At 38.8% G+C, this 24,945-nt stretch overlaps 1 protein-coding gene across 3 annotated transcripts in view; it reads left to right on the top strand.

Moving 5' to 3' along the window:
• CRAMP1 (cramped chromatin regulator homolog 1) overlaps positions 1 to 24,945 on the top strand; it is a 53,511-nt gene that overhangs the window by 8,709 nt on the left and 19,857 nt on the right. For 2 of the 3 annotated variants that reach the window (XM_080383429.1, XM_080383427.1), the window contains exons 3-10: positions 4,128 to 4,321; positions 5,981 to 6,134; positions 8,265 to 8,348; positions 11,009 to 11,057; positions 18,749 to 18,834; positions 19,590 to 19,713; positions 20,799 to 20,880; positions 21,895 to 23,160. In XM_080383429.1, the coding sequence (XP_080239555.1) occupies positions 4,128 to 4,321; positions 5,981 to 6,134; positions 8,265 to 8,348; positions 11,009 to 11,057; positions 18,749 to 18,834; positions 19,590 to 19,713; positions 20,799 to 20,880; positions 21,895 to 23,160 (2,039 nt within the window). The remainder of the gene's footprint in view (positions 1 to 4,127; positions 4,322 to 5,980; positions 6,135 to 8,264; positions 8,349 to 11,008; positions 11,058 to 18,748; positions 18,835 to 19,589; positions 19,714 to 20,798; positions 20,881 to 21,894; positions 23,161 to 24,945) is intronic. The other variant, XM_080383428.1, reaches the window with a different exon arrangement.

The raw sequence follows: 24,945 nt of genomic DNA, 5'->3' as shown, positions 1-24,945 counted from the left end.
TTGAAAAGCAAACAGTAAGGTGCTAGTAGAGCCTGGAAGGAAGAACTTGTGGCTGTAGCCATGATAAGACACTGGCACTATCAGTGACTCGATTATTTGATACATGCAGTGTTCCATTGTTTGTCATTTTCATACCAGATTTTTAAATTGCAGGACTTTAATCCCTTTATATAATTTTTGCAAGTCCTTGTGTTTTGCTTAGCTGTACAAAAGCAGCAGCTTTTTCTACAGAAGATGTGGTTTAAGGGGATGTTAGGCCATTCACAGATGAATGACAGGGCATATAGATGGGTAGAGAACACTGGATAAGAGGAATAAGTAAGTTTCTCTGAAACATTGGTGTTCTGATCCATGGTTTTATTGGGGGTTATAGTTCAAATACCAAATACAGAAACCTGATGTCTTTGCAAACTGTGGGTTGAAAGCTGAGTGGGAATGCTGAGAATTTACACATCCAAACTTGCTGCTTTGTACCTCATGTGCAGATGCTGGTGCTCCACTGCATTCTGGCATGAAGGGAAGGAATTCTTGTAGCTGTAATTGTGTGGGTGTCTAGTTCAGTGGTTGGGTGATGTAGGATAAGTAGACAGAGTGAGAATGACCATCTTGTCTTTGTCTTCTCTGCAGTGTTCTCCTTTTAGAAATTATTTTACTTAGAACAGGTACCTAAGCAGATTGGTACAGTAAGCCTTCTTCCCCTCTCCAGCCATTTTGCAGCAGTAACTATGGCTGGCCTCAGTGGACCTTTTTGTTTTAATGCATTGCTGAAGTTTTAAGTAATCTGTTTTTGGGAGTTAATGATCATCATTTATCATTAGTGAAGGCATGAAAACTTGTTAGCTGCTTTGTATGTTAAAAGAATCTCGTACAGTAAGATTGGAAGAATGAATTTATGGGGTGTAATTTAATGATGTATGACTATCTTTACTCTTTCTTTTGCCTTTTATGCTGAATCGGTCTATAATACCATGGTTTAGAGTATACTGCATTCCATTGCCTCACTAAGATCCGTAAACTCTAGGGTGGGTTGTGGTAACCCAGTGATAAATATTACCGTGCACAGTAGTGAGAAGGTTTACACAAAGGGATGATACAGCAAACTCCTTTATTCTTGGAAGAATTAAATGTCATGGAAAACCTCTGTAGAGATGATAGGATATTAGAATTTTTAGGTCTTCATAGATGGTGTTCTAAACAGTTGTCTGGATAGTAGCTAACTTGTGTTTAGAACAAGAAAGGCTGTGATAAACTTTGCAGGACTACATTTTGGCTTGTCTAATAGTAAGTATATATAAAGGAACAAAAGAGCAATTATAAACTACGTATCCTTTGTAGAAGTGGAATCAATGGAATCCTTAGCATGTCCTTAATAGAACCATTAATTTCATATTTTACATACACCTAAGAGGAGCTTTATATAGTCATGTTAGAATTTGAAGTCCTTACTGTACTTTTCCTTCTTACACTTTTTAATAATGAAAACTTCATGTGTTCCAAGTGTACTGTACAACCTTTAAAAAATCCTTTGTAAGACCTGAACTTTAGGCAGCTGACTTTAGGTTTTTACTTGTTTGAGTATTTGTACAGAGTGATGTATAAAAAAACAACAAACAAAAAATCCCACCCAGAAACCTTAGACAAAAACCACTGACCCAACAAACAAACACTCCCAAACCCTGCATTTGTGGTTCCTGTAAATGATGTCTCACTAAGTTAGAGGTCTGTGATCAGAATAATAGCTCTGGAGTAGAAAATCCTGTAGCTATCTTGATAAACGATGTCTTTTGCCTTGGGAGCTACTAGCATCAGGAGACTGTAGACTGAGGAGTGATGTGTTTGAATTCCTTCTTCTCATCCAAAGGTTTTAAGTATTAAGATGTGTATTTCTTTACCGTGCAAATTGTGATATTCCAATCTTATATTTGCAGAATAAAGGAAGCAATTCTCTGTGTTAAAATTGTTGGTTTTCTTGTCAGCCATCAAGAGAGTTAAAGTGCTGAGGTTTTTCTTACGTTTGTTTTTGGTGTTTGGGTTTTTTTTTTAGGATTTAACTTCACAATATAGAATTAAATTGGTTAACTTTCAGTAATTTTATCAGTGGCTGATGAAGGCTTTACAAAACAGAGAAGCTGTTTGAGAAGTTGGTTTTATGTGCATTTGCTTCTAGATGCCTAATTCTTTTTCATGTTTTGCCTTACAGGCTTCCCTGTTTGTGATAGAAATAAAAGAAACATTAACATTAAAATGTTCACAATATCATATTTTACATCAAGTAAATATTTATTGTGTGCAGGGAAAAAAATGTGCTTTCATACATCTTGCTCTCTTCAAGGTTTGATTTCAAATGTTCTTTGTTATTTGAACAAACAGCTTTTTTAGGGATCTGGAGAAACATGGTTTTGTCATCCAAAGGAATTACTTTCAAATTGCAACTGAATACTTAAGATATACCTACAAACCTTTCATATCTCTAAAACTTAGTAAGCCTATAACTGGTGCTCTTTTACTCTTCTGATACTCTCTTCTTTAAAAATGATACTGGGATTATCAGACTGGGTTATCGTGGTTCTTGAATGAGATAGATATATGTATATATAAAAACACTGACTTTTTCAGGTAATCAAACTGCTTATTTTAATGGAATTTTAAAAGATAACTATACTTGTAAGGCCTAAATATGATAGAGAGAACTCAGCTAATGTGTATAAGAGTTTGGGAAACTAGTTGGGACTGCCGTATTGTGCAAGCTGGATTTGTAAGCAGATTAACTAAGGCAAGCCATTTTATCATAAGACAAAACATAAAGGACAATAACTGGAAAAATGGAAATAGTAAGAAGCATTCTATATAATGAGCAATTTATGCTTTAATGTTAAAAGGCTTCTGTTTTATTAAGTATGCATCACATTGATAAGGGCAGTCAAATCTTAATACTACTTGGAAAAAATGAAGAAAATAAATTTTTGAAATCTAAGTTACTGAGAATGGTTACATTTTCACTGAAAAAAGAGTGCAGTTCTTGGGACATCTCCCTGGTTTCTGGATTAACATTCCGATAATCTGTTAGTATCAAACCAAGCATCATGCTTGGTTTGATTTCTGTTGCGAATAAATCACAGGTTTAAGTTTAGTTGATGATGTTTTTGCTGATTAAAATGCCTTTGAAAGACTAATAGTAGTTTCAGAGGCAATTAAAGAAAAAAGGCGCTTTTTTTTTTCTGAATTAAGATGAGGGAATGGAATCTTACTGCATTATATTTAGCTCTTACCTTCCTGCAGTTTCCCCATCCCATTTTCTTCCCTGTCCCCTGCTTGCATAAACAGCAAATTCTCTTAGTTCCATCAGGCTTTATTCTCATTTTAGTATTTCCAATCTTCATGTGTTTTTTTCTGATCCGTGTAGTCTGGGATGCCAATAAATGCCAAAGGTACAATCTAGATTACAGTTCTCTGCCTTTCTCCAAAAAGCCACACGGGGATCTGGGGAAGATGAAGGGGTTGGGACTTGCCATCCTTGGGATACATTTAATTATCCTAGGTGGGCGGGCTAAGTGTCAGAGACGGGACTCCTTATGTTGAGGGTCAGACCCTTGAGAATGCTGATCCGTTGTCATGCGATGAACTAAAGTAGACATCTTTCAGTTGTTTCGCTACCACAGTTATTTTGGACGCAGTAGGATCAAGACCAAAGGCAAAGATACTAAATTACATATATTTTCTCATGGTCATTAGTTTGCTTTATTGATTACATCAATGTTCAGCATTGAACACTGTGTTCAGCAGCTCCAAAGTTCTCCTCGATGGCAAAAGGGGAACTGCAGAGCGCACGGAGTGTGCTGCCTTATAGAGGTTGCTCTGGCATATTCCTGCTTATCCATCTTATCTCTGGAAATAACAAATCAAACTATTGAAACCTTCCCTTTGTTTTTTGAACTCTTTGAGATTTTATTTCCTTAAAAAAATCTTATTATTTGCCTATTGTATTTCAGGTGAAATATTTTGGGAAAAAATCTGATACAGATGGGAGTAGTGGTGAAGGAAGAAATTCTGAGTTCCTCCCTTATTCCTCTATCCATGAATCCCGCTGTTGGTTTAATATTCACTCTGGACATGGTTTTTTTTGGCAGCAGCAGATAATGGAGGCACTACATCTGGTGGGACATCAGGAATTCCTCCCAGCAATCCTGCTGGGAATTCCAAGTCAGCAGCAAGGAACCTGGGCTCCACGGCTGGAGAGAAGGAGGAAGGAAAGAAGGTCAGACGGCAGTGGGAATCGTGGAGCACAGAGGACAAAAATACTTTCTTCGAGGGACTGTATGAGGTACATGTAGAGGAAAATAACAAGCTTAGATGGCTTTGTTTAGTATTTGGACACTCCTAAAAAAAGATTGATGCAGTTGAGATTTGCAGGAGCAAAATGCATATGAACATATATGCATTCATTGGTCTATGCATATGTGTCTATACAGTTGGTTATAAACCAGATGTCGATCAAAGCCACATTTCAAAAGTGTCAAACTTTTTTGTTTTTAAATACACAAGAAATATTTGTGAGTTTTATTCATGAATGTTTATAATAATTAACATTATTTTTCAATTATGGTTCTGTGTGAAATGAGAAATAAATAAATGCCTCCATCTCAACTTCCAAAAGCAACACGCTTATGCTGTAATATTAACAAATAAGAAAATATGTTCTATTCTAATAAGAATTGTAGGCACTGTGTTTAGTCTTTGACCGCAAAAAGGTTTGAGCCAAATCAGTACCAGGGCTGAGAGACAAAGAAAAGCTAGATCATCTTATCTTTTATCTCATACGATGTATATGATATATTCCTGGTTGTCCTGTTGCTGTGATTATTTTAAGAGCACTTCTGTTACGGAAGTACATGCTAAAGGTGAAAACAAAAGAAGTGGTGGTGGGTTTTCTTTGCATGTGTGCATCTTGTTTAAAAATAAATTTTTTTTTAGTGGTAGGCATGACTCATGCATATGTATTTTGTGAACAAAATGAACACTTAAACACTGGTTTTTTTCTTTAGCTCCTCTGACTTGCAGTAATATTCCTGGGAACCATATAATGTTTAAGTCCCTTCATCACTCTAAAGAAAACTGTTTTTTTTAATGCTGTGGAAAATATTCAAAAACTTGCTGTGAGATGGATTTGGGATTTGGTTTGTTTGGACCCCCATTTCCATTTGTTCTGTGTTGCTACCATTCAAAAGAGGTTTTCATGCTTGGGTGTTTAAAAATGAGTTCCAACCTTTTTTGAATACTAAGAAATCTTGTGATAGCAGGAGTTCAATGATAATGTACACAAAATTAAATTTTCTTCTTTTAAACTCCAGGGATGTTACAGGAATTACCTAGTTTTACAGGGATACTTAGGTGTCTCATTTTTATTTTTACCCTGAGAATAAACTTCTGAATGACCTACAGTTTACAACATGTGTTTTCTAGAAAGGAAGTCTTTTATTTTTAGGTTTTTTACAAATATAATATTTACCTTCATTATTTGAAACTCAGATTTTTTACTCCTAATAACCAAAATGTGTTAAATGTGACAGGCTTTTCATTCCCCCTAGTCAGAAATGTAGGTAGGAGAGAGAGAGGAGAAAATGCAGGGGAAAGAAAGCTAAATGAGAGAGTTGGTATTTTCAGTTCTGCTACTTAGCACATTTATGAGTAAAGTTAAGGATTTTTTGTTTGTTTGTTTTTAAAGTTTGCTAGCAACTTACTCTGAAACAGTTCAAGGAATCAGAAAGTAATTTATTTGGCATCTGTAATGCATTTTATGTAAAATAAAGGAAGGTAGGGTCATTCTTTTGCTGTTGAATTCTGATACCCAGGAATTTTATTTATGACCACTGGAATCTAGTTTCCCACAAAGAACCCCAAAGTCCCTCATGTTGTTTGGGTTGTCTTATGACAAGATGCAAGTTTGATTTTGAGTATTGGATTTGTCTTATTTATTCTCCAGCATGGGAAAGACTTTGAAGCTATCCAGAACAACATTGCCCTGAAATACAAGAAGAAAGGCAAACCAGCAAGCATGGTGAAGAATAAGGAACAGGTCCGCCATTTCTACTACCGCACCTGGCACAAGATCTCAAAGTACATTGACTTTGATAATGGTTAGTATGCAATGAAATGGGCTTAGTGTAGAGCTGACAATCTCGTAAGAGTTGGAGTCCTGCCTCTTAGTGCCATCGTGGAGGACAGCAATGGTGGAGATGAGAAAATAAATACTCCATAGGATCTCTGTGAACATGTCTTATTTTTATTAGCGTGGCCATCTGAGGTTCATGTTTTTTGAAAAATACTTCTCAAGACTGGTATTTGTATCATTGCTTTTACATGAATTCACCGCACCATAATAAATATTGATTCTACTATTAACACTGGGGAAAAGCCAGGTTCAAGGAAAATTTTTTTTGTGTGTGTGTGTTTTCTCAGGAACACACCTTTGAGGACAGCTGTCTTAGATGTGTTAGTCAGGCATGACTTCATTGAGCAAATAGACTCCAGCACGGGGGAAGGTAGAAGTAAATAAAAATGAAATAAATAAATAGTCCAGAACAAGTGTAAAAGGTGAAATATTTGCTCACACTTTAAATAAGTATGAAATTGTATCATTGGTTCAGTACCTTAGGATTCCCAGTGTCCTATTCCCCTCTTCCCCTTCTTATCTGTCCTTCCCCAGCTTGTTGAATAAAAATGGATTTGGGAAGTCCTATAAACTGCTAGTGGTGTTTTTTAACAACAATAGCAATAATTGATAACTAGTCTTTATCAAATGCATACTATTCAGTAACAGGCAGTGAGAATTTAAATCAGTTTGCAGGTAGGCTAATCTGAATAACAGGTTAAAGAAATCTATTTTGGAGTGAACAAATTCTACTAAGACCCAGAGTTCTTTTGACGACTTTGAGGTATGAAGAGTATCAGTTTTCCCATTAGCTTGTTGATGAAGTAAAAGTCTCCAGGGCGTTCCAACCCTTCCCTGGCTATATTCTAAGTTTCATGGTGGTTGATTTTTTTTTTTTTCCCCCCTTGTATTTAAACAACTCTAACATCAGCAAAATTGGATAGTAAATTCATGTATATGGTTTGTGGCCAGAGCCTCTCAAATTAAAAATAACTCATTAATGAGAAGTGGGTATGACTAGGAAAAACTTGAAGAAGTGCAAGATAGTGTGAAATGTAGTGTCTTTAAATTGTTTTGTCTGTTCGTGAGATTAGGTTATCTAAAGGAGGACTTACACATCTAAAACACCTGTCGTAAGGTGTATTTTTTAGTTCCTTTTTTAAAACAAGACAGCATTTTAAGATTAAACAAGCTATTAGTATTTTATTTTAAAACAAACGTTACAGCAAACACAGTATGGAAGCACTTTAAAAAAAAAAAGTCGGTCGAGGAACTTCATCTGTTTTCTGGATAATGTCAAGTTCCATAACTATACCTGTAAGATCTGAAATGTCATTGGCTGAAGGAATTTAAAAATTACTGCAGTAGTTTGATGAGTGTTGCTGTTGGTAGGAATATGTGTGCCTGGATTTTGAGTTTAAAAGAGATGTAAGTCAAAGAACTGAATTCTTGATGAATAGGCAAGAATAGATATTTTCATCTGACTTGTAAACCACAAGACTGTCTCTCCTTGCTACCAGAGATACTTAGATCTGTTAGCAATAATGTCCACATCATGAGTTGACAAGAAAGGAGAGAAAAAACTTGTGAAGTTGAATAAAATCTGTGCAGTTCTTCATATAAAAATTTATAATTGCATTAAATCTTTCAAGGCGTATTCATGTGCAAAGAAGACATTTTCTGTCTTCTGGAAAATTCAGACCTACTTCTTAAATTTTGTAGAAGAAAGAGTTCTGTATGCATTGACTTGGGGGCATCTGGGCATTTCTTTTGGAAATTGTAAACAGTTATGTGACACTAAAGTTAGCTTTATTATGATTTAGCTTTATTTTGCATATTGAACTGTTGTATATTTGTTCAAATTCTATGGAAGCTGCTTTTGTTTTTTCTGTACTCTAAAAACTGTTGCATTTCCCAGGCATTTAAGTCACCAAAAGAAAATTGGTGAACCCATCTCATTGTACTGTTTCTTGAAACAGAAATTAATCTTACCTTCAATGTTGGTCTTGTCGTTGAAAATACAAATCATGTAATTTTCAGCATTGAAATGAGTATCTGCAATGTAATTCTGTAAGAGTATCTACAGTCTGCATCTTACACCTTTTCTGCTTTTCAGTGTTTTCTCAAGGGCTGAAAAAATCCTCCCTGGAGCTTTATGGCTTAATCTGCTATGGGGAACTAAGGAAAAAGATTGGGGGATGTGAGTATGAGTGACTTTAAATTATTTTTGTATGGTAGAATCAGAAGTGTCTACCCTTGAAGCTGGTAATGTCTAGTACAGCTTCACTTTTGATTTATTCAGAATTTGTGGTCATTGTATTTATTGCAGTAGTCTGTGGTTTCGTTTTTTCATTAAATGCATTTGTATTTTTAAAGACCTACTTAGTCTGTGGCATTAGTCCCCTTTGACAGATTTCTTTAGGTTTTGGTATTTGTGAAACACAGTACATGTAATACCCACAGATGACAGGTAAATGTGTGCACAGCTTAGATGATCTGCTTTGTTATTCTTGAAAACTAAGGAATTAAATGTGTAAATGATACCATGTGCACCCACAATTATTTCTGCCTATGCAATCAAAATCTGGGATGGTGCCTTTCTCTTTCATTCTCTAAATCTGTACTTACTGAACCCTGAAGATGAAAAAGCATTACAAATCATAATCAGAAATAACAACTTCACTGGCTAACCAAAATGTGTTCTGACCATGTCAATCCCAAAGGCTGGTTTTGTCTGTAAGGATCAGTGTAGACAGATGAGTGTATGCCATACCAATGCTCCCTTGTTTTCTGGAAGCTCATTAGTTGGATTAGCAAAATATCTGAGTTTAGGCTTAGTACCATGTTCATAGAATCATAGAATGGTTGGGTTGGAAAGGATTGTTAAATGCCATCTAGTCTAATGCCCCTACAGTGAGCAGAGACATCTTTAACTAGATCAGGTTGCTCAGAGCGCTGTCCAGCCTGACCTTGAATGTGTCCAGGGATGGAACATCTACCGCCGCTCTGGGCAACCTAACCTGGTCCAGTGTTTCACCACCCTCAGCATAAACAATTTCTTCCTTACATCTAGTCTGAATCTACCCTCTTTTAGTCTAAAACTATTGCCCCTTGTCCTGTTGCTACAGGCCCTACTAAAAAGTCCGCACTCGCCTTTCTTCTAAGCCACCTTCTAAGTATTGAAAGGCTGCAGTGAGGTATCCTCAGAGCTTTGTCTTCTCCAGGCTGAACAACCCCCAGCTCTAAGCCAGTCCTTACGGGAGAGGTGCTCCAGCTCCCTGATGGTCTTTGTGGCCTGCTCTGGACTTGCTCAACAGGTCCATGTCTCTCTTGAGCTGAGGACCCCAGAGCTGGATGCAGTACTGCAGGGAGGGGTTTCACCAGAGCAGGGTAGAGGGGCAGAATCACTTTCCTTGACCTGCTGGCCACATTGTTTTTGATGCAGCCCAGGATATTGTTCTCATGGTCTTTATGATGTCTAGAGAGAGCTCCAATGTGGCTAGCTTGGCAAACGGGCAGAGGAGCATGCACTGTGTGCGCTAGTCCATGTGCGTATACCTCATCTGTGTATTTTTTTCATTTGTCCCTAAGCTTTTTCTAGAGCCAGTGTTACATGGTAGTGCGTGTTCTACATGCTTTGTTGAATTTGTGAGCCATGGAAAATCATCAAAATATTTTCACTTCTTTGTGAAGTCATACTGGTTGCAAAGTGAAAAAGGCAGGAAAGCTTTAATGAGTGGACATGTGCAGTTCCTAACAGAATAATGGTATTTTGGCAAAATATTTTTTGTATTATTTCCTCACCTGGGATTTTTATTGTGATGTGTTATGAATGAGACTGTTGTGAGTGTTTATGCTGACTTTATTCTGTTTGTTCAAAGATCTTCAGTGTGTTAATTCATCTTGGAGAAGCAATTTTGATCTGTTTCATGACAAAGAAGGTGCAGAGGCAAGACAGATTGCATTGTCAGTAGAAATCAGTGTTTCTTCCCTATATCAACATTTTGTCTTAAAAGCATCAACAGACCCTTCTTGCTATGACTGGACATAAAATTTCACACAGTCACCATGGCAATGCATGCATACTCTGTGCTTCTGTCTTTTTATAACTTTGGTACTTGGTTATGTATTTTACCCACTGTCACTTGGAAAATTCTAGTCTCTGAGACAAAATGGGCTTAAACTGCAAGCCTTTACACCCAGTTTGAGAGGTCTGCTCTGCAGCTGGTGAAAGTAGTTTCTTTCTATCTCTTCCCCACCCCCCTTATGGTATTACCCAGTCCCATCTTCCCGGAAATCAAGGTGACTTATGTAGAGCTATTGAGACACAAAAGCATGTCAGAAATACTTCCAGCATTGCCAGAAGGAGGTTAATTGTTCAGTAAATAGATCTGAGCCTAACTATCACAGGGAATATAAATCAAGTTACTTCCATTTAAAAATGTGCAGAAGTGTGGGTTACATGTGCATTTTACTATTTACTTTTTTATTGCATTCAGTGCTGTGAGGGCTTGATGCTTTTTCATTGTGCTGTGCTGCCTTAGCAACAGAGGTTGAGCAGGAAGATGAAGTTTTTCTTTAATGCTGCCGTATCAGACTAAAGCCGAGCAACCCAAGATGACTATAGCATCTAAACTAGGGTCATTTTATCCATGAGTAAGACATAGTTTGCATGGTGAGGATCATGTAATGCTTGCACATTATGAAAACAGAAACTTTTCAGGATGGGTATGTTATAGCAGTTTTTGCAAGTTAGTCCTGTGTGAGAAGAAAATGTAATAGCTTTGAAAACTGAAAGGACACAAAAAAAGGTCATGACTTTAAATCCTAATTCACTGTGTTATCCCATTTCATGTAAAGGTATGGATGACAAGAATGCAGCTAAACTCAATGAGCTCATTCAAGCTGGGTAAGTAAGAACTTATTCCTGAAACTCTTAAAAATGGGTTGTTCAGCAGCTTGACTGTTAAACTGGTCATCCAGAGTCTAAGGGGCGTTTCTTACTTTTTTAGAGCTGCTGTTTGACATTTTCCATTCTTAGTTTTTGTGTAGATTTTTCGGGTTTTATGCCACTTTTTCATGAAGCTATTAATTGTTACTAGTAAGAAGTGATGGGTGAAGTTTTAAGGAGGTAATGAAATGAGAGTTCTTTACTGACAGAACTTGTTGATTCACTGTAGGTGATATAGATTCATAGAATCGTTTAGGTTGGAAAGACCTCTGAGATCATCAAGTCCAACCGTTAAGCCAGTACTACCAAGTGCACCGTTAAACCATGCCCCTGAGCACCACATCTACATGTCTTTTAAATACCTCCAGGGATGGTGACTCCGCCACCTCCCTGGGCTACCTGTCCCAGGGCTTGGTGGCCATTTCAGTGAAGAAATTTTTCCTAATACCCAGTGTAAACTCTCTGGCACAGCTTAAGGCCATTTCCTCTTGTCTTGTTGCTTGGGAGACAAGACCGACTCCCACCTCACCACAACCTTCTTTCAAGTCGTTGTAGACAGTGATCAGGCCCCCCTTGAGCCTCCTTTTCTCCAGGCTGAGCACCCCTGGTTCCCTCAGCCGCTCCTCATCAGACTCGTGCCCCAGCCCCTTCCCCAGCTCCGTTGCCCATCTCTGGACACAATCCAGCCCCTCCGCGTCTGTCTGTAGTGAGGGTTCATCTCCAAACAGTTCTGCCAACAGTGCTCATGAGTCCTGACTTTCATACCTGAAACAACTCTTCCAGTACACTATAGATGTCAGCCTTCCAGTTGCTTCTGCATCTCCTTGACTTTAGGAATGAGTATTCTCTTTTACTTCAAGAAAGAATTACGGGATTTGGGGGTTCAGTCTTGGCAATATACTTCTAGAATGCAGAGCAATTTCTAACCCCTTCTGCAGTTAAAAACATATCAGGTATTCCCTTCTTTCTATGTAAAAATTATTGTGCTTCTAGAATTTGTGTATTCTGTAGTGAAATCTCTTTCAAAGGATATTATTTTAAGGAGTGTGATCATTAAGCAGGCATCACTCGGCACACTCAGCAGGCATTGGTTTTTCCTAATCATGTCTTTTTTAAAAGAGATCTGAAAATAGTGTTTTCTGTCTGTTACAGATTCCTTTTTACTTTGGCATTTGTGCTTTCAGGGTGCTTCATTGTAGCAGAGGCATTATTGATGAAGTAAACTTTTCTGTAAACAAGAAGAGTATGCTCACTCAGCAGCTGCTGACTTTTTGACTTTTACCTTTCCTAAAATGGGTGTTTGTGTTGTGCCTTCTGTTGCTCACAAACTGAGTTTCCAGAGGGCTCCTTATGGTTTATTAACTTTTCATCTCCTGGGAGATGCACTTTGTACAGTGTACTTTTGTGTTGCAGGTTTTGAATGTGATTATTTATGAAATCACTTCATTTTTTTTAACGGCTAAGTTTGAAATTAGAAGAGAAATTGCCATTTGGTTTGGCTTTTTTACAAGAAAATTCTAGCAGTAAGTTTTTGTGTATAACAAAATTATTCTTAAAGCAAATTACTTCTTTAAATTGGAGTTATCAGTTAAAATGGGCCTAGGATGAGCCTTTTTTCCCTAGTGTCCTGAATATCTCTAGAGTTCAGGATATATAGGCAGTCATTTTGGTCTCTCTGCATTGTACCGGGGAGATTTTCTATTACTGTGTCATCCAAATACACTAAACCAGAATAAGACTTGACTTTCAGCAAGCTGTAGTAGCATCAGTCTAGCACTTTGCATGATTAAGGCTGATTGATTGCATGATTAGCTGTTCTAATCAGTTGTTAATAAGGGCTAATGATTTCTATGAAGTGTAGGTGTTCATTCTATAAAGGCCAGTCTTGTAACAGAGCATTTTGAAAACAGGAGTCTTTGCATTTGAAAATGCTAATGCAGTCTTCTAACCAAAAGCTAAAGTGCGTGTAACATTGACATTCTTGGGCAGCTCAGAAATCGTTGCCCTTGCATAGGCTTTTTGACTACCAGAAGGAAGACACATCTTTGCCTGCCTTTTCTCCTGCATCACTTAACCCATTTGGTGGGTAAACCTTGTCGGCCAAAGAGGAGCAAACCATGAAACCATGCAGGGGAGCAATGTTCACAATTTCATAGTCATTACCACCTGGATGTCTACACTATTTGAATTCATTCCCTGCATGTGCATGGCAGCTTCATATCTCACACAAGTGAACGCATTGCATATATCCCATTTGGTTAAACTTTACATCTTGCTCAGTGATGGTACAATTCTACGATCCCCCTCTCTATTTATTTGTAAGCAAGGGGGTTTTTTTGTGTGGTGTGGTTTTTTTTTCAGTTCATAACATTTTTCTTTCAAGGGTGATACTCCTTTTACTCTGAGTGCAGTGCGCTTTGTAAGGCTTGTCGCTATGTTGAAAGTGGCGAGTGAAAGTAAATCCAAAGTGTTAAAAATAGGGAATGTGAACATTCATTATTCTGTTGATCTTCTCCTGAAGTAGGTAAACATTGGAGCTACCTAGCTAATTTATTTGCAGGGTGACGCTAGACCCTGGAGTTACATATTCTATTTCAGTGCTTATTTTGCTTAGGTTACACATCTTCTCTGGCTTTCTGTAATAATTACATGGCGTATGGAAAAACAAATGATGCTATGAGGTGCTCATAAGAAAACCATGTTTAAAATCTGAGCTTATAACCCGGGTCACAGATACTAAGTAGTGCCTGAAAACTTAATCAACGGGCTGTTTCAAATAATGGCAAAATTTGTGTGTGAAATGTCGCTGTTTGGTCACTGAAGTTAAGGCCATTCACTGCTATACTTGTCCTCAGAATTTCAGTAACATGTGAAATCAGGCTAGACTGTAGCCTTTGGTATGGTTGTAATTGAATGAATTAGGGATCTTTTAGAAATAGGTCAAAGTGTAGGTATTTATAAATGCAAGAGGAAGGTAAGAACTGTTCTGTCAGCCTTTATAACTGGTCTGAGTAGCCTGGCAAACTCAGGTCAACGCTGGCCCCCATGAGCTGCTTAAAGAAGGTTTCACAATCATTAAGCAGGACAGCTATGAAGCAAAGCTCGCTCAGAAATTATAGGGAATCTGAATCACTTTGTCCAGTCCTTTGCTATAATAAAAAATTAGCAACAACAAGATGTTGTGGGATTGTGTGATTGGGATATATAACAAGAAACAAAGATTTATGGCAGTGTATGAGAACTGCTTAGAAACCCATTTAACTAAATATAAACCAAAGTTGTTCTGTTTTGTTTCACTTTTAGGAGTGAAACATTTGTATTTAACTTTGGTTTTGCAACAGTCTTACATGTAATAAAAAACGGCACTTGAAGAAACATCATTTCTGGATATCTTTAAATCTGTAGGATTTGTGGATGAGTTTTAAAAAAACAAACCACATCAAGCACATAATGAAATACCATAAATACGCAACAGTTAAAGCACAGTACTACTCAGTGTTTGTTGGTGTATGTGTTTTTGCCCTGCAACCTGAGAGGCTCTTAATATCACAAGTAAGAAAGACCCTTAAAGACAGAAACTTTTAACAGGCATCAATTGATCTGTCTCATTCAGTTCCTGGGTGTGCATTATGTGGAGTGGGAGTGATCCTTCGTTGCCTTTGATTTCCTTGTAAAAGCTGTTTGGCATGCTGAGGGGGAAATTGTAACTCTAAAAAATCTTGATAATAAACCAGCAATTCATCCTGAAAAAATTCATTTATAAAAACGATCATTTTAAGGAGGCAGAATATGCTCTTGATGTCAAGTTATATTAGTAGTTCTTAATGAATATTCAGTAGAATAACTGGGTTTATTTACTATTTTCTGCATTTGGAAACATCCAGGATCTAGTTAAGAAAAGGAAATAAGTACTTTTAAGCTAAGAGTTGTTCTGTTGCAGGCTGACGTCTTTTTACTGTGCTTTTCAGTTAGAACTATTCTTTTCCCAGCCTTCTAGTTGTGCATTTCAATTAGGAAACTAGTCTGTAAATACATTTAATTTTATATTAGTTTAAAGAATAACTTATTATCAGACTCTCCCTACATGGCTTGAAACCCATCATCCTTTATGAAAAAGGGAATTAGGGGAATTATTCCTGAGTCACCAGGCAGAATATCTAAATTTAGAGAGCTGGAATGCTACTTCTGAAATATATTTTAGGGAATAATGAAAACAAAAGTATTGATTGCTCTAGTTGTGGAAGAGTGCTGTAGTGCCAGGGTGAAAACGTCCATGTGACGTTTTTAATGCCGTTTTGTCAAATTGATGTGTTCTGTCAAATTTGCTCCTTCATTTACTGAACAGCGTACTTTGCTTGCTGACTTCTAAACCGTGCCATTCTTAACTCGGTACTTGGAATACAGGTAGGTCCTGCTTCTCTCTTAGGCCTATCAGCACGTTTACATTTGTTTTTTACTCCAAAGAATTTTTCTCCTAGTTTTTTATATATTTTTGAAATACCTTTTCCATAATACACTTAATGTTTTTCACATTTCTTTTTCTGGGCTTTTATCCTAGGTTTTGGTGGGTGGTTGTCCCCCTGCAGATACAAATGCAGCTAGGAGCTTATGATGCTGACCCATTGCCTGTTTGTGAGCTGCTCTGTGGTAGTAACAGGTAGTGAGTGTCTGCAACCCAAGGTGCAGCTGAGCAGCTGGTACACAAATTGATCAAGAACCACTTCCAGGAAGCCTGACTCAATAATGAATGCTTTATAACCAACTAGTTAGGCTCTTTTTAAAAGAAATAGAAAATATGGAAAATTAATAGCAATGCTTTTCTTCCTCCTTTTTTCTTGATCGGATTAGCTCAGCTGTTCTTGGTGGATCAAATTAGCCTTTTGAGCATTCAGGCCCTTCTTTTATTCACCTTCGAGTCACGTGGTGGAAAAATTTCCACAAAGCTCCGTTTTATATAGTCATATCAGTTAATCTAAGAAGAAATAATTTCTTCCCACAAACCCCTCCTCACTTATACCCTGTGTTACAGTTACAATAATAATAATAATGCTGTTTCTGACTCTTCACTTGCATGGAGCTACTTCAGGGGCACATTTGATGAAAAGGCATTGCATTAGCTAAAATCAAGATGCAGGAGGGGACTCTAAGCTCACAGAAGTAGTTATAAGAATTGTGGTCCTAAAGTAGCGTAAATTTGCAATCTAGTATCCTGTTTCAAAGTGCATTACTGGATTTATTTTCCCTAGCTTTAGTGGATTCTATATGAGGCTGTTAGGAAACTGTGTTCTCCACTAGAACAGGAGGGAACATCTAGGCATGTATTCACTAAGCAAGGGAATCATTGCAGTTCTGATGGCTATAATGCTGTAACTAACTCCTTGCAAGAACAAGGAAGACAATAGTTCTGGCATGTTCATGCAGCAGCATTGTTTTCCGTACAGCCATTCTATCGCATTCCCAGACTCTGCATCTTTTAGCAGCTGGGTGCGTTCATGCATCCTGTTATCTCAACATGAGCTTTAGAAAATTACTTGGTGATGAACAGCATTAGTGGTAGTGGAGTAAATGTAGTTTTCATTGGATCCCTGTAGTTAAAGGCAAAAGGTATTTGTTGTGAATCATGAGGGTGTGTTACTTCAGTGTAAAACTGTGTAACAGGAAGAGTGATTTCTAGGAGCTACAATCAAAGCTGAAGACTAAGTCCTCAGCTGTTTTTTTCAGTTTCTGTTCTTGGAGGAAGTAATAAGCACTGGAAAAAAGAAATGTAATGTATCTAGAGTTTTTATTTGCTGAAAATTCTCTAGGTTCTGGCAGATCCTTTAGGATTTGTACTAGGCACATTTATACTGGGCAACTGCTCCTGACTGCTGGCTTAGATGAAAGTTTGGGCTCATGAAGAAAAGCAGAGATTCTCCACCTAAAGATTCACACCCAAGAGAGAAACTGTCAAAACACTGACCAGCTGAATTGGAGAACAGCAGAGTTTGTAGTAGAGTTTCCTGTCTTTATACATTGCAGTCCCCGTTAACTTGACCTAAGTGAGTGCGCGTTGATTCATACTGATCTTGTCCTCATTTGTATTGAAACTTGGTTTATTTACACATTAAAAAAAAAAAAAAAAGAGAGAGCTAGCTAGCTGCATATGATTGAAGTTGTTTTCAAGAGATTATTATCTAAAAAATGCTGATTTTATGATAAAATCATGTCTGCGCTTTAATATAATGACAGGAGGACATTGAGCCTCATACGTTAAGGCTAAGGTGTCAGTTTTAATGACCAGGAGGAAGTTTTACCTTTCAATGTTACCTTATGTCATTTACGAGATATCCACTCTTAAGTCTTTCTACTGATGGAGATGGACTGTTGTACTTGATGGGGCTCACTATCTTCAAACAATTCAAGTTAGAATTGGAAGAGGAAAGGTAACTGTGATGCTTCTGTTACAGCAGCTCTAGCGGTGTCTGCTGTGGCAGATGTGGAAATGGGACGCACTATTTAAAACCAGGCAAGGAGCTCCTGGGTCTTTGATATCTTAAGTAGCGCTATTGCTAGTTTCTCCTCAGCACTTGAGAGCCTTTTGCTCTTTTTGTTAGTTGAGCCATCACTACTTCTGTCTCAGAGCTCATTAGAAAGAATGAGGGCTTACACATTCCTTCTAGCTTCTGGTAGCTCAATGCAGATTGAGGACTCTGCCCTTCCAGCCCTGGGATTTTCTGAATCTGTAGAAATTTGCAGCTTAGTAACTGAAACTTTTGAGCTGCTCACCTTATCAACTCTGTCTTTTCAGGTCTGGCTTCACTTCTGCTGCCTTTTTGCAAGTTCCCTCTTACCTGATGTGGTCTTCCTTAGGAGCACAGGAAAAAAAAGATCCTGCTGTAGGAATATTCTCTGTAATTTCTTTCACTTTACTTGCAAGGACTGGTGTTCAATCCTGCTGCTTCTATGCTAGCTGATCCTTATTGCTTGAAGTATTAGGTAGCAAATACTGCCATCAGTGACTTTGTTGGTCTCAATGTTTGCCTTTTATGTCTCTAAAAAGAAAACAGGGCTGACTAAGTGAAGAAATCAAATAGTTTCACTGTGTGAAAGCAAAAATGGCCTCTTGCTTTTAAGGATCTTTGTAGCTGCTAATGTGTTATTAAGCTAAAAGCCAGTGAAATCATGCTGTAAAAGTTACTTTGTTCAGAACCCCACACAAGCTCTTAGACCTCATTTCTACAACAGATGTGGTGTTGATATTCCAGAATGGAAGATTCTTCAGAAACTTTAGACTTTTTCTTCCTATAATTAAGAGTTAGGAGTATAAAGAGGAGACTAAAGCAAACCCACTTGTCTTTTTTGAAGATTCTGTCTCTGAGGGTACTGTTCAAGTGAAGTAACATAATTCTGGTCCACTTTTTTAAATAGCGCTCCCTAAGTGGACAGCCTGGTGTTTCATGAAAGTCTGGAAGAGGAGGGTCGAAGAGTAGCATTTCTATAATGAAAAGTAAGGGGATAGAAAAGATTGAATGCCTTCATGACTCTGCTCTGCAAACCCATACATTTCTTTGTTCATTCTTATAGCCATAATTGTATTTGGCTCTGTGTCCCTAGTATCTATGTATTCATGTTAATGGTACCTGTAAATACTTCTTTTTCAATCTATTCAGGGCTACGACTGTTCGTTACAAAGGCAGAAACCTTCGTATCAAAGCTCCGATGTGCAGGGCTTTGAAGAAACTCTGTGATCCAGATGGTAAGTAAGACACACTGGAACGTGAAAGGATTTTAACAGATGGCCAGAAGAATATGAGAGAGAGTAGGCCTGTTTTGACGTGTATGTCACTGGCAGGGAAGCTTGTGCTATTTCACATTTGTGCTGGGCACAGATATGTCCCTATTGTCTTATTTATCCTGTTTGTGTGTATAATTCCAATAGCTTTAGGACTCACCCAGCTCTCTTAAGTCTTGGAGTATGTCACTAGCTAAATTGAAAAGGAAATGGCTGCACCAGACAAGATCACTACTGCTTTACCAGTTGTGCTCTCACTGTATGTGAAGTTTAGTCTCTTGTGCCAGTGAATAAGAGAGCCAGTGTTGTTTAGTACTGTGCATTTTTCAACTTTTTTTTACCATTTCCAGTTCAGCTAAGTGATTTTGGAGGGTTTTTTAAATATTTTTTTTTCTCCCTCTTCTTTCCCCTCCCCCCCAATAAGTAGAATCAATGCAGTTTAAAGGTCTGAAATACTGTACAAAGTTTCCAGCCACCTGATTTTGACACTGCTTGTTCAACTGGAAGCTCCAGTACTACTGCAGTGTCCAAGGGAAAAAATAAACCTATTGGAACAGGAGGTAATATAAGGAAGCAGGCTCCACTGTTGAAGCTGAGCTGCCTAAGTTGTCTGTAGGTGATGCTGATGTTTGTGATGCTTTCTTTCATGTAAGTGAGCATATAGTGTTCTGAATTGTCCTTACTTTGACCCATGCCCTTTGTGCTTTGACTCCCTTCAGGCATTAGTGATGAAGAGGACCAGAAGCCAGTGCGTCTTCCTCTTAAGGTCCCTGTGGAGTTGCAGCCACGAAATAATCATGCATGGGCTCGAGTACAGAGTCTTGCCCAGAATCCACGGCTTAGGTAATGAAGAACTGACTGTGGTGCTCAGAATACAAAAGGGAAATACATGAGCAGCATTCTAGCATCTTCCCTTCTCCTCAGGGTTCTCTATGCCAACTGTGCAGTTCATTTTGATCATGCAGTTTGCCTAAATGTCCTTATTCTGGAGGCTTTGTCCAGCCAGAGTACCATTGCTGTAAACATGAGGTATCAAGAGTTGAAAATTAATTACCATTGTTCTTTATATCTTTTGAGTAATGATAGGAGGTACTAGAGTTGGAGATGAGTGGCACTTTGTGCCACTTACACCCAATTATCAGAGCAGAGTGCAAGTAAAATGGAGATACCATGAAAACAGAGGCACAGGGGAGGGAGAAGTAAAACAATGGTCAGAGGCACCTGCCCCCAGACTCTGAACATGTCAACTGCAACACAGTGATACTAGCAGAAAGGAAGGTATTTGTAGCTTAATCTCCTCCCTGAAAAATGTAGTCGGTACTGTTGTTCCAGTGTCATCAGTGGCTGTTCATCCTAGTACTTGCATCTAGTCCAAAACTCAGGGCAGAAAACACAAGGCCTCTGTGATGTTGATTGTTCTTTGCAATAATGGAGTACTTCAGTGCCATGACCAAAGGTCATGCAGAGAGGAGAAGGAAGACATTTAGCATTAGGTTTATTTTGTAAAATGCTTTGAGAGCAAAAAGTAAATGTTTGGGGATTTTTTTGTGACCCTTTCTCTTTGTTTCTGTACTTCTTGTAGTAGCTTTGTGCCTTGCCTGCACTTTGGCAGTTTAGCTAAATCTTGCCATCTTTTCCTATCTTTTTTGATCTGGAAAAACTTAAATCTGACTGCCATGATTGAAGATACATCTAATAGGCTTTGAGATCTTTCTCAGTTGTGAGTTACCTAGATTTTAAAGTTGTGGGATAAGATTTGTTTTTCTTGGTTCTTTTTCTTAGAGCTTGGGAGTGATTGGTCTGTTCTCTGTGCTTGTGTTATAGAACGCCAGTTTCTTCCTTTAATTCCCATTCTAGCATCCAGCCTGTGACTTGACTTCTGCTGATGTTTTTTCTCTGTTCCCTTGCTTTGTTTATCTTGCGTGCAGGATGATTGTGGAGTTACATCGGAAGGTCTCCAGCCTCATTGAGTTTCTGAAGCAGAAGTGGGCTCTCCATGAAGTGCGAATTGTATCCTTTTTCTGCGTAGTCTGTTCTGTATGCTGTGTCCTGGACGCAATTCCCTTCCTATTCTAAGTTCATTTTTGCATCAGAAATGTGAATCTACCTCATAAATTTAGCAGCTCGTGGTTAGTAAAGGTACAGGTCAGTATCTTGTCATCACTAATGGAACCTTTCATGGGAAATACCACAATATTCCACTTTTAACTCAGCTTTTCTCTGCTATGATCCCCTGAAAAGCTAGTTAGTAACAAATGAAACTCCCTGCCTTTATTTCATTTCTTTAAGCAGTGGTCTTAATCTTTTTCGTTATAGACGGGTGACCACCACAGAAACCTGGATAATAACTGATGATTTTGTTTCCAGTTTTAGCAAAGAGATCAAGGACAGGTCTTTCCACTTGCTTTATGCAGTTTCACCAAATGAAGGCTTAAGCTTCTTCTCTAGGTAGCTGCTGCTACCTTTTATGTATCTATACACTGCCTGAGCCATGCAATATTAGAGATACCTCTGAACTTTGATCCATGGGAGTAGAAAGATTTGTGAGTTAACAGCCGTTCTGTCTTCCTGGTTGACTGGTATGCTATATATCCTGTTCTTAGTCCTTTAATTCAGGCTTTTCTTTTTAATTTTTGAGCCTGGAAAAAGTAGCAGCATAGCACTTGAAACTCAGAATGATGTCAAAACATGCAAGATGGAAGTTACTGCACAGAAAGGGGAGTCTGTTTTGCTATGCAGTGACATTGAGGTTTTTTGCTTGATTTTGTTGGGGTTTATTAGTTGATTGGATGTTCTCACAATTACAGTGGTGAGGGAAGCAGAGGTAAGTAGTTTTGTCTGCAACAGAAATTTAGTTTGTGCTTGTAGCACAAAAGGACTTAATTTCCGATCATAGTGTCTTATATCTATGCTGAATAGAGATTGGCTACTTTTTTTTTTTTTTTTTAACTTGCAGAATAGGCTACCAGGTGCTTTATTGGAAGGGGCAGATGATTGTTGTATTCTTTGACACATCTTTTTTAGCGTAAAACACTAGAAGAACGGCAACTTCAAGACTCCAGAGACTCAGAAACAAGAGGCAGCTTCTCAGAGGAGAAAGTCATGCTCCATCTCTTTCCAGGAGAGAATTGTACACTCACTCCACTGCCTGGGGTAGCCAGAGTAGTCCACTCCAAGGCTTTCTGCACAGTGCATTGGCAGGAAACTGGCAAATGCAAACAAAACACGAAAGACTCTCACTTACTACCCCCTGCACAAATCCTAGGTATACAGAGTGGTCAGGGGACAGCTAGGGGACAGCTAAAATACACGCGGGGAACAGAAGGTAAGGGTGTTGGAAGGGCAGAGAGCACTACAGAGTCAAGCAGAACCTCTCAGCCCACAGCTGAAGTTTCTGCAAGTGCAGAAGATGGTGCCCCAGAGCCTGGCCTGGTGGAAGGAACAGCTTCAAATCTCGGCATCGCTAATTCTCTCCAAAAGCCACCTTCTGGACTTCAAGATCCAGGAGGGAACCATGAAAAGCTGAGCTCAGTGGCCTTCTGTGTGGAGGGCAGGGAGGCCCCGGCTAGTGAGCAAGCAACTGTGCTACCATCGTGCGGCACAGCTTGTGCTTGCAATAAGATCCCTGATGTGGAGGAACTTTCTCTGCTTGATCCATTCCCACGGTACATGAAGTCCTGTCAGGACCTGATCGTCCCAGAGAAATGTTCTTGCACAGACAAACTGCCTGTGAAAGACTCTGCTCCAGCAGCTGGCGAGACTTCTCCTGTGGCCTTTCCAAGTGGGAGGAGCACAGAGACACCCGACTCCTATTCACAGCTACCGAGAGGTGGTGCGGCTTCACCTGGCAGTGGCCCATCTAGATACGAAACTCAGGCTAGCCACAGCCAGGGCCAGCCGCTCGATGCTTGTACCAAGGATATAACAGATGCAGTAATGGAGGATTCTCAAGAGAAGCTGGGCTCCTCATTTCCACCTCCACCTCAGGGACAATCTAGTACAAAGTCTCTCAAGGATGACCCGAGCCGGCTCTCTCAGCAGGTTAGAGAAGAAGGATGGAGTCTGCGAACTTCTGAGAGCCTTACGCTGGCTGAAGTCTACCTCATGATGGGCAAACCGAACAAGTTGCAGCTGGAATATGACTGGTTGGCTGTCTTGGAGCCAGAAACCCAGGACGCTAGGGAGCAAATGTCTGAGTCAAGTGCTGTTCCTGCATGTACCACCTTTCACAAGCAGAGACTCCTGAACTGCCTTTTAAAACTCATCTCTACCGAAGTCAATCCCAAACCAGTAAGTAGCTCTTGTTCATGCTCCAGAGGTCTGGGGAAATAATGCCCAGTCATGTTTTCATAGTCGGTGAATGACCAGCCTTGACAAGATCTTGAAGATTCCTGCATTTAAAAAAAACTCAACAAACAAAGCAACACAACTGTGCTTGCTACAGTGTGGACTTCTCAATATGCTTCATTTGCTTTTTTGCACTACCTTTTAGTTTCTGGTTTGCTGTGAGTCTGTGTATTACAGTGGACATTTAATGTGACTACTGAAAAGATCAGTCATAAGGTTAGGCTAGGTGGGTGCTTTCTATTCTCTCTCAGGTTCACAGAACCATAGAACAGCCAAGTTTGGAAGGGACCTTGGAAGATCATCTGGTCCAATTTTTTGTGGGAAATGGAGCCTAGATGACATTAATAATCCACATGAATGCTGCAACCCTTAATTTCGAATGTTTGTGGTTCAAGTTACACTAAGTGTAAATGTGAAAAGAATTTCTTTGGAATAGTGTAGGCAATATAACTGTGCCTGCCACAGTGTTTGTTGTTTTTTTTTTTAAGAAAGTTCCTGAACTCCAGGGTAGTTGTTTAACAGACCCGGGAAAATAACTTCTTCCTTAGACAGACAGCTGGGAATGAACTTGCTTTCCTTCTTGTGCATTGTAACCAATGTTTAGGATCTGCCCCTGTGATATCTGAGCAGTCATCTCCATCTAGTGCAACCAATTGAAACTTAGTAAAACATCCTTTTAAAGACCAAAAAGATACTGAATTCAACAGATCTGACTGCCTGTGATGGAGATAAAATCAGTTAAAGATACCATTTGCATCATATTCCAGCATAGGATGCAAATGTATCACTACTCCCAAACACATGCAGTTCTTTGATCTCTTTGTTGGTGCAGACTTAACCCCCCTCGGAGCTCCTTTTGATCCTGATTTTTATAGACGAAGAATGTAGGATTTTATGAACTTAAAACCATCTTTGCTCAGATACAGCTCCAGATATAGACTTCATTTAAACTGTAAAGACTTTTGGTCTGACATCTTGCAGATCTGTGACAGTGTCTCCTCTTTTGGCATCCGCTTTTACTTCTGGTGACACATGTGACAGCCGGGGATGATGACATGATTAAACAATAACAAACTAGAAAGAAGGACATCTCCTTAGACTCAGGGAGAGAGATAGAAGAGGGGGGGAGGAAGACCCAGCAGTTATAATTTGCAAGTGTTTACCTGTCACTTTAGCACTCTTGGTATCCTAACAAAGTAGTATAGTGCTACTGAAAAAATAAAGCTCTTTCAGATACGTACCGTATCGTACATTCCAGTAAAAAGAAGTAACGTAACCTTTTATTTGTCAGATAACACTTTATACTTGCTGTGTTTCAGAAGAAGTGATACTGATCTTGCATCGATTAATGTTGTGGGACCAATGGATATTAAAGAGGCAGGGATGATATTTACTGCCTAATTGAAAGAGCTGGAGACTTTTGAAAGTTTTGTCTCCTAAATCCTTTGTGTTTCATCAAATAATGACAGAAACCATAGTATTTTTGCCACGGTGTACTTCAACAGGGGAAGGATTGATTGTTCAGATCCCTGCTATTTTCTCAAGATAATATGTAGCAAAGCTGAAATGGGCAACTGTGCTGTGGTTAATTCCTTTAAATCAAGATGAAGAGCATAAACCAAACAGTAGCAAAGTGCGTTGCAGTCAAGTGTGGTGGTACTTTTGTGCCTTTGGTTGCACACAGATTCCTTAAAAAGGATGCATTTTCTAGAACAATGTTTAAACAAC

The sequence above is a fragment of the Falco punctatus genome (assembly GCF_963210335.1).
Source record: "Falco punctatus genome assembly, chromosome: 4".
Taxonomy (NCBI): Eukaryota; Metazoa; Chordata; class Aves; order Falconiformes; family Falconidae; genus Falco; species Falco punctatus.
This window is presented reverse-complemented; position numbering and strand designations above follow the sequence as displayed.